General features: G+C 48.9%; 2 protein-coding genes across 2 annotated transcripts in view; both read left to right on the plus strand.

Annotated features, from left to right (window-relative positions):
• The first annotated feature begins 531 nt into the window (after positions 1-531).
• On the plus strand, positions 532-2,299 carry EPO (erythropoietin). Its single transcript, XM_036280772.1, has 5 exons — positions 532-544; positions 1,091-1,233; positions 1,488-1,574; positions 1,802-1,981; positions 2,141-2,299. Exons 1-5 carry the CDS (start codon positions 532-534, stop codon positions 2,297-2,299), a joined length of 582 nt encoding a protein of 193 aa, XP_036136665.1.
• Positions 2,300-11,987: 9,688 nt separating this feature from the next.
• Positions 11,988-14,597, plus strand: part of ZAN (zonadhesin) — a 31,508-nt gene continuing 28,898 nt past the window's right edge. Inside the window, 5 exon segments of the mRNA XM_036279716.1 lie at positions 11,988-12,024; positions 12,696-12,842; positions 13,009-13,280; positions 13,460-13,547; positions 14,231-14,383. Coding sequence (XP_036135609.1) covers positions 11,988-12,024; positions 12,696-12,842; positions 13,009-13,280; positions 13,460-13,547; positions 14,231-14,383 — 697 coding nt within the window.

Below are 14,597 nucleotides of genomic sequence, written 5' to 3' on the forward strand. Positions count from 1 at the left end.
AGGCATGGGGGTCCCCAGCCTTTCCCAGAGTGGCCCTCCTCTTCCAGGCGTAGGCGTTCTGCTCATCCCGCTGGTGCGCACCCAGCTGCACCTCCCGGAACCCGGGGTCAGGCGGGCAGAAGGGTGTTCCTGAGCCCGAGCCTGTCGCGGCTCAGCTCCCGCCCCGGCGAACCCGCGACCCAGGCGTCCTGCCCCCTGCTCTGACCTCATGGCCCCCACCTCGGGCGACCCCTCACGCACTCAGACTCCCCCCACCCCCTCACACGCACGCACACATGCTGATAACAGTCCCGACCCCCGGCCGCAGCCGCAGTCCCCGGGCCAACGCTGGCCGGTCGCCTCGCCGCACGTCCTCCCAGACGCTGGCCCTGCGCTTCCTCAGCCCGACCCCCGGCTCGGCAGTCCCTGGACGTTGGGCCCCCTCCTGTGGCCTGTGGGGTGGCCCAGCCCCAACAAGCTTCCCGGGATGAGGGCTTGGGGCGCGGGCGTCTGGCGAGCCCCTGGTCGCTGAGCGGCCCGGCGGGGACGGAGATGGGGGTGCACGGTGAGTGCTCTCCCGCAGGGGAGCTCCCGCCCCGGCCCCTGTTTGAGAAGGGATTTACCGCCAGGACTGTTTGCCCAGAGGTGGCTGGGTTCAAGGACCCGCGACTTGCCGAGGGACCCTGGAAGGGCAAAGGGGGTGGGGCAGCCTCCACGTGTTGGCCGGGCTTGGGAAATGCCCGGGAAAGGCAGAAAGTGACCTGGAGACAGGGACAAGGTTTTGGGGTTTGGGGGAAAGAAGGGCTGCTATGCGGGTGGGGAGGAAGTTGATACCTGGGTCCTGGAGCAACCACCGGCATCTGCGAGAGGGGAAGACTCTGTCTCAGCCGGATGGAAGTTTGGCCTCAGAAGTGGAGCCGGTAGCTGGGGGGTGGGGTGTGCGCTCCGCAGCAGGATTGAATGAAGGCTAAAGGAGGCAGAACCCGAGCGCTTTGAAGACTGGGTTGGGAGGACTAGCCCAGGCCAGGAACGGGATATGTGAACCTGCCCCTCCAAACCAATCCTTCTCTTCCCCTCCCTGCCTCACACCAAGCCTGGCTCTCTTTTCTAGAATGCCCTGCCCTGCTGCTCCTGGTTTCCTTGCTGTTGCTTCCTCTGGGCCTCCCAGTCTTGGGCGCCCCCCCACGTCTCATTTGTGACAGCCGAGTCCTGGAGAGGTACATCTTGGAGGCCCGGGAGGCTGAAAATGTCACGGTGAGGCCCCCTCCCCAGGACATTCTGCAGAATTTACTCTGGGGTTCAGGGGTCTCCTCCAAGATCCAAGAACCTGGAATCATTCCCAGTACTTGGGTCAGGGCTGAAGGTGGGAAGCCAGAACCCCCAGTTAAAATGATAAAACTGGTAGCCCCCTTACACACACCTGGAAGGTAGGTAAGGGGCAAAGCTGTGGCCTGTGGGTTGGGCTGGGAGACCTTGGGGGCCTTGACTCCCTGGGGTTGTGCTTTCAGATGGGCTGTGCTGAAGGCTGCAGCTTCCGTGAGAATATCACCGTCCCAGACACCAAAGTTAACTTCTATGCTTGGAAGAGGATGGAGGTGAGTTCATTTTTTCCTTCCTCTTGGGGAGTCTCATTTTGAAAACCTGATAAGGTGGGAAGGAGAATGATAGAGATAGAGAAGAAATGGAGCAGCAAATATGAGGACTGAATGGAATATGTTCATTTGTTTGTTCATTCATTCCACAAGCCCTTATTGTATGCCTTCTGTTTGTTTGCTCAGCTTTGCGCTGGGGGCTACTGACTCCTACTCTCTGCTCCCTTTAGGTTGAGCAGCAGGCCTTGGAAGTCTGGCAGGGCCTGGCCCTGCTCTCAGAAGCCATCCTGCGGGGCCAGGCCCTGTTGGCCAACTCTTCCCAGCCATCTGAGACCCTGCAGCTGCATGTGGACAAAGCTATCAGCGGTCTGCGCAGCCTCACCTCCTTGCTTCGGGCACTGGGAACACAGGTATGTAGGAATAGACCCTCCTTCATACTCTGTTCTTTGTTTGCCTTTTCTGTAAAATAGGAGAAGGACCCTGGCAAGGAACACCCTCCAATTCTGTCCTGAATCCCATCTCCCTCCAGGGTCACGGGCACTGCAGTAGTTTTTTCATTTCTTTGACAGAAGGAAGCCATCTCCCTTCCCGAGGCAACAGCTTCTGCTGCTCCACTCCGAACATTCACTATTGATACTTTGTGCAAACTTTTCCGAATCTACTCCAATTTTCTGCGAGGAAAGCTGAAGCTGTACACAGGGGAGGCTTGCAGGAGAGGGGACAGGTGACCAGATGCTCCCACCCGGGTCACATCCACCACCTCACTCACCACTACTGCCTATGCCACGCCTTCCACATCACCACTCCCAACCCCCATCAAGGGGCCAGCAGCTCAGCGCCAGCCTGTCCCATGGACACTCCAGGACCAGCAGTGACATCTTAAGAGCCCGAGGAACTGTCCAGAGCTCAGCTCAGATCTAAGGATGTCACAGGGCCAGTCTGAGGCCCAGAAGCGGGAAAAATTCAGAGGAGATCAGCTTAAACTTAAGATAGCACCATGCTGGAGAGACGCCGAGCTCATTTCTGTGCCCTGCAGAACTGTGATGACAGGACAAGCTGAAGGGCAAATACCTCTTTTTTGCACCTACCAAGCAGGGATAGAATGGACTGGAGAATTTAGATGGCAAGCCATGAATTCTCTAGGTCTCATGGGGACTCCATGACAGCAAGAGCCCTTGGACAATGAAGGTGGTGGGAGCCATGAACATGGGATGGGGGCTGGCCCCTGGCTCATCATGGAGCCCAGATTTTGTGTTTTTCAATCTCACTGACAAGAACTGAAACCATAACATGGTTCTTGGCTTTTCTGGTTTCCTGGGAGCTCCCCTACCTCCCTGGCTCTGCCCCCATCATGACGGCAGGCAGCAGGCCTGGGAAATCAGAGGCGGAGGGGGTCGGGCGCTACGTGCTGCCTTGCATGGCCTGTCTGACCTCTTGACCCACTGGGCGTAAGGCCACAAGCTCTGCCTGCACTGGTCAATAAGGTGGCTCCATTCAAGGCTATTCCTTAGTAGGCAGCCACCAATGCTTATTCTTTTTGCCTCTTCTTTGTGGCCTCTTCAGCTAATGCCACATTCCCAGCATCAGCCTTTGCCAACTCAGTGCTACAATCCCCTTTATATCCCGCTGGCTTCTTTCCTTGTCTGAGGATGGTCATCATAAATGTTCTGCACCAAGATTTTCAGAAGAGACAGTAGACAGCAGTGCAGAAAAGACCCGCTTTCCCAGACAGCTGACCATTGAGTACTCACTCAGTACCCAGTGCTTCTCTAGGTAGCTCACCTTTGTGACCTCATTTTATTCCTCACACAGCCCTATGAGTAAGTTACTCCTGTCATTCCCATTATATAGATGAAAAAGTAAAGTAATTTTCTCAAGACCAAGGCAACAGGGATTTCCCCCAATACTTACACCTTCTCTCTTCTGCTTATTCCTTCCACATAAGCCCTACCTGCTCCCTGCTTATCTGGGATGGGGAACATAGAACTAACTAACTAACTCAACCTTAATTTTTGATCCCTACTCCTTATCTGACCCTTTACTCTGACAACCAACTTCAAATTACTTCCCAGAAATAATGCTTCTAGGGGCAAAGCAGTGCCCAATAGAGACCTATGCAGACAGCAAAAGATATCACAAACTGTATCTGGACTCCAATCCTGGCCATTATGGCAACCAGTCTTTCTGCTTGTACAGCAAAACTTAGAGAAGTCAGCCTGTGCCCTTGAAAATATGCAAAAGGGAGAGAATGTTTTGCAATTTGCAGCAGGAAAAATTATGGGCAGATTAGGGGGTTGTAGGGTATTTGCCAACTGTATGTGGGGGGAAGGGTGAAGCTGTGATGGGAACAGGCAGCAAAGGTGAATTTTCACCCTGGCCAACCCAACTCCTGGCCTACAGTGCCCTCTTCAGGCCCTATTATGAAATGTTAGAGAAATCTACAAGCAATAGAACTCACTCTCTGACCTTGCACATTTCAATAAAATTTGTATTGTGGTTTCCACATGTAGCATCTGGTTCTTGCCCCACTGCTGTGAATCAGTAAGAGAGGAACCTCTCTTTCTTGCTGATAGAATTGAAGCTAAGAGATTTGTTCTGAAGCCCAAGGAATCAGCTAATAAATGTCAGGTAGGACCTGAACTTGAGATTTAGGACTCATAACTCCAAAGCTTTTGTCGTCCTCTTTTTCAGCCTGATTTACTGCCTACACATCCTCTGGCTCTTTTGTCCCCAGAATTCAGGGCCACTAACCCTCGACTTCTCTTCAGACTTCTTACTGCTTTCAATTAAACAAAAAAGTAGTTAATGGTACCTGAACTATATGACCTGGGCCAGATGTAATGGGCCAGTGAGTATAAGAACATTAAAATATCATTCATTTATTCCACATTTATGGAGTGCTGTGATCTATCCTTTCGCTAAGTGCTAGTGAAATGACAGTCTGTGTTACTCACAGCCCAGTGTCTTCTAAGAGCCGGCTGTCCCCAGGAGTGAAAAGTCAGTAGCTCATTAATTTAGCCATAGTTAGCTTGGTGTGTGACTTGAGTGCTGAGATGTGGAGTAGCCAGAGGCCCAGGATGTGAAGAACCTGGTGAGGGTCAGAGTTCCTGCCCATAGACACAGATATGCAAGGAGGGCATTGCTAGGGTTCCAAGTTTCTTCAGGTGCAGGCCAGGAGTGTGAACTTTCTTCTTTACCATTATTATGATTATGATTAAAAATACATTAAACTCTGGCACCTATATGATCTGATGTGATTCACACACCACAACTCCATGAAATAGGAGGACAATAGGTACCACCCCCATTTGTCAGATGGAAAACTAAAACTAAGTTCTGCCAGATGAGTGATGGAACCAGCTCTTCTGACTTCCTGGTGGGACAGGAGCCAGTGCAGCCCAGTTCTGAGTCAGCAGGTTACATAATTTTTTAATGGAGATGCCTTTTGTTTGTAGAGTGCTTTGTGATTTACGAGGTGCTTTCCTGGGCATCTCTCATTTGCTCTTCTAACTCCATAAGGAAGGCAGAGATGGTAGAGGATCCCCTCTTTGCAGGAGAGGAAACTGAGGTTCAGAGAGTTTATGATCCTGAGAGGAAGGGCCAGGATCATCAGCCAGGCTCTGTGACTCAGGGTCCTTCTTCTACCTGAAGCATACCTCACTGGGGCAGAGGAGAGAGTAGAGGTTGTGGATGGAGGGAAGGAAAGAGCATTAGGCACATCCATCTCTCACTACCAACTCCTCCCCACTCTGTTCTCTGCCTCAGGCTCCCACTTCCTCCATGGATAGGCAGAAAATGCCTACCACTATCCCTATCACCCAGTCTCCCTCCCAGCACTAGGGGCCAACTCAGCTGCTTCTTGCAGCCCTAGCTCCCACCTTGACAGCAGCCTCTTGGCCTTAGGTGCTACTGGTCTGAATCCTCTTCCTGGGCCTGAGCTGAGCATCAGGCTGCCCAAATGCACCTGCCTGATTCCGGCTTACAGGCTGCCTAGGATTTTTCTGAAACTGCTCAGTCCACAAGTCTCACCATAGCAGGTGACTATTGCTGGAGTTGAATTAGCTAAATGGGGGCCTCTTAGACATTGGAATTTAAACTGAAAGGTAACTAGATTATTTTCAGCTGGTCAAGGCTAATTCCTCTAAAATTTCATCACAAAACTGTGATATTATAAAAGATTATTGGCAACAAAAAATCAGACAGCAGTATGGTTTCCCAACTTATGAGAGTTATGCCTAAATGCCTATAAGCTCCCTTCTTGATCTGTAAAAATTGATTATTAAAAAATTATGTGAGCCCTGGCTGGTTTGGCTCAGCCGTTGGAGTGTTGGCCTGTGGACAGAGAGTCCCAGTTTCGGTTCCTGCTAGGGGCACATACCCCCCAAAAAAGAAGTGAGTCCTTTTTCAACATCTGTAAAGGAAGGAGGCTCCACCTAGTCAAAATTTATGTGGCACATATATTTTGATTTTTATAAACGTTGACTATCTCTCCTCTCCATCTTACAGATGAGGAAACTGAGACCCAGAGAAGGTGATCAAAGTACCCAAGGGCGCACAGTGATACCAGGACTAACTCCAGTTCTCTGAAGTAATTCCCAGGGTCTGAAGTAATTCCCAGGGTTTTTCTACATCCCAGGGTATCTCACATCTATTTCTGCAGCTGCCAGTCTTGTCAGGTGACAAACCTTCTGGGGCCTTGCCTGTTCCTGACTCCCCAAAATGCAGAGCCCAGTGGTTCCCTCCCATCACTACTTTTCATCCCTTCTTGTCCTGCCTTGATTTCCCATCCCCCACATACAGGCTTGTTGGAAGCTGTGCCTGTCTAACTCTGTAGCACCAAAGGGAGGTCAGGAAAAGCAGAGCCCTCAAAGACCTTATTGCCCAACCAGGAGGGGCTGTGGATCAATTGGCTTCTGCTGCTCTAGCCTGGGTTAACCATTTCCTGGCTTTTTCCCTCTATTGATTGCTCTGCTAACTTGGTCTGGAGGGAGGGTTGAACAGGGCTTGGGTTAGGCATTCTTTATATCCCCAGCTTTGATGTAAAGGGGCAGAGGATCTCTCTCTCCCTGGGTCTGACCCCTGCATGGGCCCCGTCGGTGCTCATTTGGGCAGAGGAGTCCCCAAGACTGTAAAAGGGGCTTTTGGACTTCCCTGTTGGAAGCCTGGTGCTCAGCTGTACTGGGCCGTCCCTGATAGTTCAGGAAAATGGCCTGCCTGGGCATCACTATCACTTGTCAGGTGCCCTAAGCATAGAATTGGTAGAGGGAGTCGGGGTTGCAGAGGTAAAGGGAATGGACACTGGAGCTTTCTAGGAACATGTGGGTGGGGGGGATGTAGGAAATCTGGACTCACAATGCTCAGCTCACTGCAGTCCAGCGCTCCAGCCTAGCTACAGCTCTGTATGTGTGATGAGTCAGCTGGGTTTTTAAAAACCGAAAAACTGCCCTTTCGGCTGCAATCATACGTAGAATTGCCATTAATGAATCTGATAAAAGCATGGTTGCTCTGACTGGGGTGGAACCACCTCCACATTTGAATGGCCCCAACAGCCCCTGAGGGGCTCCTCGAAGAACTGTGGGACTGGGCAGGACACACTTTGAGGACTGTCAGTGTCATGCTCTTATGCTGGGCAATTGACTTCATCTCTCCTGAGCTCAGTTCCACACATAAAAAATGAGGACAGTATCTTTGCTATGAATAGGACATGAAGTCCAGTTAGGTTAGCCTGCAAGTATTGCTCCATCTATGCTAACAACCATCTGTACTACATCTCTCACCCTCCACAACCTCCTCTCCTATCACCCTGCTATGAACAGCCAGTCTTTGATGTGTATTATTCCTCAACCCCACCCCCAGCAACCTTTAGAAAACGCATGTGGTTTGGTAGTCACTCCCTCCCATTGCTTAAAAACTTTTGGGGGCTCCTAAAAGCTATGGTATTTGAGGTCTCCTAGACAGGATTCCTGCCTTCTCCCAGTCTTACACCCCTCCCCCCGCCTCACACACACACATACCAGCCATTTTCCAAAAGTGTCATGCTCCTTCTAAGCTTGGAACACTTCCTCTTCCTAGAATGTGCCTTCCCAACTTCTTTGGCTAATTACTGTCTCTGTCATCTAGAAAGGCCCCCAGGTGTCACCTTCAGCAGAAGCCTTCCCTAACCAGCCCCCATCCCTTCCCATCACCAGTGACCTGAGTCAAAGTCTCCTTCCACAGGCTCCCTACCAAGCACTGATCCGTCTGCCCACCAGAGGAATGCAGGTCGGAGTAAAGTATGGCAAAAGGTGGGAAAGGTGGGAGGGCTGGAGGGCTGGCATTAGTACAGCAGGAAGGTGAGGGTGAGCCAGCTGTGGGCAGAACTGGCATGAAACTCATCTGAGAAGGAAACTACTGGTGGCCTTCCTGTGACCGAAGGCTTCCCCTTTCACTTCCTACTTCACAAATGAAACAGAAGCCACTAAACATGCATCTGCATGGTCCCCTCCCCAGTCCCTTCACAGAGCTGCTTGTCTCTCCTGTTGTCTGTGTTCTAGACTTTCCCCATCCACCTTCTCAGAAGCCCTTTTCTCACCTCTCTCATGGTTGCATCCTTCCCATGCACATTTAGATGGGCCCTGATTTCTCTTACCTTGAGAAGACTACTTTGTCCCAATTCCTACACCTTCTTTACAAACCTCCTTTAGATGACCAAACAGCTTTAAATGTTGTCCCTGCCTCCTGTTGAGACCCAGTCCTTCAACTTCCACTGCCTCCTTAAATCTTCTAGTCTGGCTTCCCCTCAACTAGGCCCCTCAAATGACTTTCATGAAAGTATCTATAACAAACCAAAACTATGCACAGGAACACCTGGATGCACAAATACACAGAAGACATGAAAACCTTGTGCACCCCTCCCCAGGGGTCACCACTGTGAATAGCTTGCTGTGTGTCCTCCTAGTTCCATCTCTACACCTTGACCTGAATATGTACATAAATATATACCTTTATTCTGGGATTTTGCATAAATGGGATCACACTATAAAATTTTTTTTGTGTCTCACCTCTTTTGTTTACTGTATCTGTAGATGCTCTTTGCACCATTGGACTCTATGGATCTACCACCATTTTAAAAAAATAATATTATAGCCCTGGCCGGTTTGGCTCAGCGGTTAGAGCGTCCGCCTGTGGTCCGGAGAGACCCGGGTTCGGTTCCCGCTAAGGGCACGTACCTCGGTTGCAGTTTGTCCCCGGCCCTGGTTGGTCGTGCGGGTGGCAACCACTCGATGTGTCCCTTTCACATCGATGTTTCCCTCTCTCTCTCTTCCTCTCTCTCCCTCCCACTCTGTCTGTACAAAAAATGGAAAAATGTCCTCAGATGAGGATTAAAAAAAATAATAATAATAATAAAAAAAAATAATAATAATATTATATTATATTATCAAGTAGTACTTTACAAAAATTATTTCTGAAAATTGTGGTAAAAGATACATAATATTTATTGTCTTGACAATTTTGAAGTGTACAGTTCAGATGCATTAAGCACATTCACATTGTTTGTGCAACCACCACCACCATCCATCTACAGAACTTTCATCTTGTAAAACTGAAGTTTTATACCTATTAGACACTAACTCTCCATTCCCCATTCCCCCAGTCCCTGGCAAATACCATTCTAGTCTCTGTCTCTATGAATTAGCCTGTGTTAGGTGCCTGATATGGATGGAATCATATAGTATTTGTCTTCTGTGATAGACTTATTTCACTTAGCATAATGTCCTCAATGTTATAGCATGTGTCAGAGTTTTCTTCCTTTTTCAGGCTGAATAATATTCCATTGTTTGTATATATTATTACATTTTGTTTATCCATTCATCTGTCTATGGACACTTGGGTTGCTTCCACATTTTGGCTACTATGAATAATGCTGCTGTAGACACAGTTGTGCAAATATCTGTTCAAGTCCCTGCTTTTAATTCTTTTTGATTCTATATACCTAGAAGTGGAATTGCAGGATCATCTGGTAATTCTTTATTTATTCAATTATTTAGGAATACTTCTTTTCAATACCTACATAATATTCCTTTACATGACTGTATTCCTTGAATATGATCTGACTGCATATCTAATGGTAAACACTTAGGTAATCTCGATTATTTTTCTACTGTAAACAATGCTACAATGAACATTTAAGGTATGTACATCTTCGTGCAAATAAACATGTATTTCTGTGGAGAAACTGTTAGAAAGGTAATGCTGGGTGAAAGATAGGCACATCTGGAAGTTTAACAGTCCTTGTCAAATTAGCTTGTAAGAACTTTTCACCAACATACAGTCTTATTAACCTTGTATATGAGTGTATCTACCTACACACTGATCAATACACAATGCTATCAATCTTTTTTTTTTTAATCCTCACCCGAGGACATTTTTCCATTTTATGTTCAGATAGAGTGGGAGGGAGAAAGAGGAAGAGAGAGAGAAATATCGACGTGAAAGGGACACATTGAGTGGCTGCCACCCCCACAACCCAACCAGGGCCGGGGACAAACTGCAACCAAGGTACATGCCCTTAGTGGGAACCCAACCAAGGTCTCTCTGGACCGCAGGCCAACACTCTAACCGCTGAGCCAAACCGGCCAGGGCGCTATCAATCTTTTTAAAAAATAAATTTTATTGATATTTAGAGAGAGAGAGAGAGAAAGGAACATCGATTGGTTGCCTCCCACTTGTGCCTGGACCAACACCCTGACCAGGAATCAAACCTACAACCAGGGTATGTGTCCTGACCAGGAATCAAACCTGCAACCTTTCAGTGCATGGAATGACATTCAACCAACTGAGCCCCACTGGCCAGGGCTCAATGCTATCAATCTTTTACATTGTTGTCAACATGACAGTTTAATTTGCTCAGCATTTTTCTTATTACTAGTGAAGCAAGAGAATCCTTTCCAATGTTTACTGGCTGGCTGTATTTCTTCTGTGACCTTTTACAATTCTTTGCCAATAAGTATCTCAGTCCTTACTTTATTTGACCTTCCAGTTGCCTTTGCCACTGTTGCCAGTTCTAGAATGTTAGGTTTGAAATGATTTTCTGTTGGAATTCTACAGCCAGTGTTCCACTGCCTCTTAGAATCCATGGTTGCTATTGAAAATTACAACGCCGTGCTGATTCCTGATATTTGGTATGTGACCTGCTTTTTCCTCTCTGAAAGTGTTTAGAATTTTCTCTTCACCCCTGATATTCTGAAATTTTATAATATACCTTTTATGGCTCTCTTTGCAGTCATCATACCAGACTCTTTTTAATCGAGAGATTCCTGTTTCAGTTCTGGGAAATCTTGTGTTGTTTTTCTTAAGTAATTTCTTTTGTTGTGTGCTTTCTCCTTTTTATGCTCTTTTGGTTGGATGTTAGACTTCCTAGACTGATTCTCTCTCTCTTTTCTTTCTCTCTTGCTTTCCTTCTCTCTCGCTTTCATTTTATTTCTCTCAATTTCAATTTATAACTCTTCTATTGGATTTTCAATTTCAGCCCTCATAGTTTTTATTTCCAGTTATCTGATTGTCCAGTTTTCATGGCATCCTCAGAAGGATGCCCAGCAAAGAGGGTCAAGGATGTTTAAAGTAGTCTGGTCTCCTTACTCTGCCTTCCCCTTATTCCCTGAGAGCTGACTCTGAGGTCCCGCATGGCTTCGCTAGTCTGGACTCTGGTGCTAATGATGGGGGCTGCCTGCAGCCAGGGCCAAATTCCCACCTCTGTCTGGTAAGCTGGTCTCAGGGGGATGATTGAGGGTGGCTCTGAGGAATAGTGAGGGGCAAAGTTAGAGGGGCAAAGCAGGCTAGTGATAAAGGGCACAGTCTTGGGAAGGGAGGAGGGAGCCCCATGGCATGAAAAAAGAGGATGAACAGAAATGAGGGGAGCACAGGAATTGAGGGGTGCGAGAGCTCAGTGGGAGTAGGACAGAGCCAAAACGTGAGGAAAGAGGGAGGAGGTGCAGAGCTAGGGAGACAGGTCTGAGGATGGCAGAGGAAGAGAAAGACGTCAAAACCTAGAGTGGACCCAGCACATAAGTGAGACTTTAAGTAGGAGGCAAGAAATGATGGATGGCTCAATGTCCTGGAGCTTGTTTGGGAGATTTGAATAAGCAGAACTTGAACAACTAAAACCAAGGGTTGTTCTATGTAGCCCACACCACCTGAGGAGGGGCAGGGACTTCTCTGTGGAATTTGGATGGTGAGAGGGGTGGTTCCTTAGTTAGTCCTCTCTGTGTTCAGTTGCATGTAGCTGGGACAATATCACCTGCCAAATACCTAGCAACGCGGGACCAGTATACTCCCTACTTAGTGGGGAAAACTTGGGTTATAATACAGGAAGATCTCAATCCGAATGAAGGAGATTCCCCAGGTATAAGCTGGTTCTTCCTCATCTGAGACTCAACCATGCTTGACATCCAGGACATAGAGAGACAGAAGGGATGTGAGGGCCTCTCAGGGAAGACATTTTTTCAGGGATATGAGAACTTAAGGTGAGCTCTCCACAATCACTGAGGCTTATAATTCTTGATAATGAAAAGTATTACATTTTGTTCTTTCTCCAAATCAACCTCAAGGAAAGTGAAGTCTCTGGACCAGATGCCAGCTGCCCACAGCTCTGAGAACAACTGTGAGTCGGAAACCAGGACTGTTCGGACTCCCTCCCAGGGTGGCCATCCCTGTGCCCTCCAGGCCAGGCGATGACATAAACACAGAATAAGTGTGTAAAGTGTAGCCCTTAGATGACAGAGGTGGAGGTAGCTATGGAGGAGTACAAACCCTGCCTAAAAGGTTTACATTCAAATTGACAACAACAGCAAAATGTATGCTTCCCAGACAAAGCCTGTCTGCCCCCCTGAATCCAGGCCCCTGGACCTCAGTTTGTGACTCCAGACCTAGACATTTTGCCCACCTCACCCCACCCCACCCTGAACTTCTCCTACAAGATGACTTATCAGATTCTCTTTCCCAAATCTCTGCTCTGGACCCTAATCTTAGTAGTCACTTTCTCTAAGTTTAGCAGTCTTGCTACCACCGCACCCCGCCACCTCGTTTGCCTCTGCAGCTGGTCCTCTCTCTTCTCTTGGCCTCACAGTGGCCCTTTTTTCCCCCCAGCAATTATCACCCAGTGTGATTTTGAGGACAACTCCAAACCCTTCTGTGACTGGACTCAAATGTCCACAGATGATGGGGACTGGATTCGAGCCAGTGGGCCCTCTCCCATGGGCAGAGCTGGGCCTTCTGGGGGTTACCCCAATGGAGGTGAGGAAGCTTAAAGTTTAGGGAGGCAGCTGGGAGATGGGCACAGGTAAATCTGGGTGGAGGGAGAAGGGGGGCAGCTGGAAGTGGGCTCCTGGGCTCTGGGAAAGGGCTGGGTGCAGCCCCTGGGGGTGGCAAGTTCTCACTGTTCTGGCCTCTGCCTCTCCAGAGGGCTATTACCTGCATATGGACTCTAGCACCATCCACCAGAGTGGGGTGGTCCACCTGCTCAGCTCCCCTCTATGGGAGCAAGGCCCTCTGTGCGTGCACTTCGCCTACTACATGTTTGGGCTGCCGTGGGGTGCCCAGCTCAAACTGCTGCTGCTCATGGGCAATAACAACAAGCACCCCACCTTGCTTTGGAAACACATTAACACTCAGAGCCCCTCCTGGATGCCCACCACTGTCACCGTGCCCAAGGCGTCTGCGGTGCCCAGGCAGGTGAGGTCAAGGGCACAGCCTGGGGCCCCAGTGGGAATCTGGGTGTTAGGTGCACCCAAAAGGGAATTGGGATAATGAGGAGGTGTGGGGGTGGCTGGGCCATCTGAATTCAGGCAGGAAACTGGGAGCCTGAGGTAAAGGGGCTCACAGGGTGGGTGATTTCTTCTTCCCTCCCACAGCTGGTATTTGAAGCAGTGAGAGGCAGCCCCACTTACCTGGACATCTCTCTGGATGCTATTTCTATCCGTCGTGGCTCCTGCGATAAGGGTGAGCCGCTATCCCTCCTCCTCTTTCTCTCCACCCCACCATCTGTGTAGGGTGGCAGGAGTAGCTCAGGGATCATGATCCTGGTTTCTTCCAAAGTTGAGTCTACTTGCTTCACACCTTGTACCTTTGATTCCTGAAGCAGCCACACCCAAAGAGAGCTTCTCTTTTAACAGCGACCAACCATTACGGTTTGCCCTGGGCTATCCCTATTTTATCACGGACAGTCTTGCATCTCAAGGAATACATCAGTCTTGGGCAAACCTGAATGTTTAGTCACCCTGTATGCTACCCCAGATCTACCCAGAATTAGCCCTCTAAGCTGATGTTAGAAATCTGAGGGGAGTAAAGTGAAGGGAATTAAAATTCTAGAAGCTGGGTCAAGGAACTAACCCTTACTGAGCACAGGCACTGTGCTAGATACTCCCTGCACATAATTTAGTTTACAACATGCAGATACTGTTATTCCCAGTTTATAGATGAGGAAACTGAGGAGTGGGCAGTTTAAGTAATCTGAAACTTAGGAACACAGCTGCTAGGGAGCAGAACTGTAGCTGACTTGAAAGCTCTTCATGGCTCACAGGACCCAGACTGGGACTCAGAATTCTGAGTCCAGACAGAGGCATATTTTTCAGAGCTGCTTCCTCTTAGAAAAAGCTAATCTCCTCTCCTTTCATTCCCCTCAGTCTGCATGATGAAAATGTGCAGCTTCGACACTCAAAATGATCTCTGTGGCTGGAGCTGGATTCCCACAGCCACTGGAGCCAAGTGGGTCCAGAAGAAGGGGTCATCGGGGATGCGGAATGTGGGGCCCAAGGATGACTTCTCCAGCCCTGGTAGTGAGTAATGGCCACACTCTTGTCTTCTGACTTCCTGGGCTTCCAGTGACCTTGTAGGAGTTGATGATGTTTGCCTGAAAATTCTACAGTAACTCAACTTGGGAAGGTCTGGGGCGAACCCCAGCAATCTCTATCAGTTTGAATTGCCTGACAGAGAGTAAATTCCACACTCCCAGCCGGCTCCCTCTACTGCTGCCTCACAAGCTACCTGGCA

Source organism: Molossus molossus, unplaced genomic scaffold, assembly GCF_014108415.1.
Source record: "Molossus molossus isolate mMolMol1 unplaced genomic scaffold, mMolMol1.p scaffold_m16_p_3, whole genome shotgun sequence".
NCBI classification, from domain to species: Eukaryota; Metazoa; Chordata; class Mammalia; order Chiroptera; family Molossidae; genus Molossus; species Molossus molossus.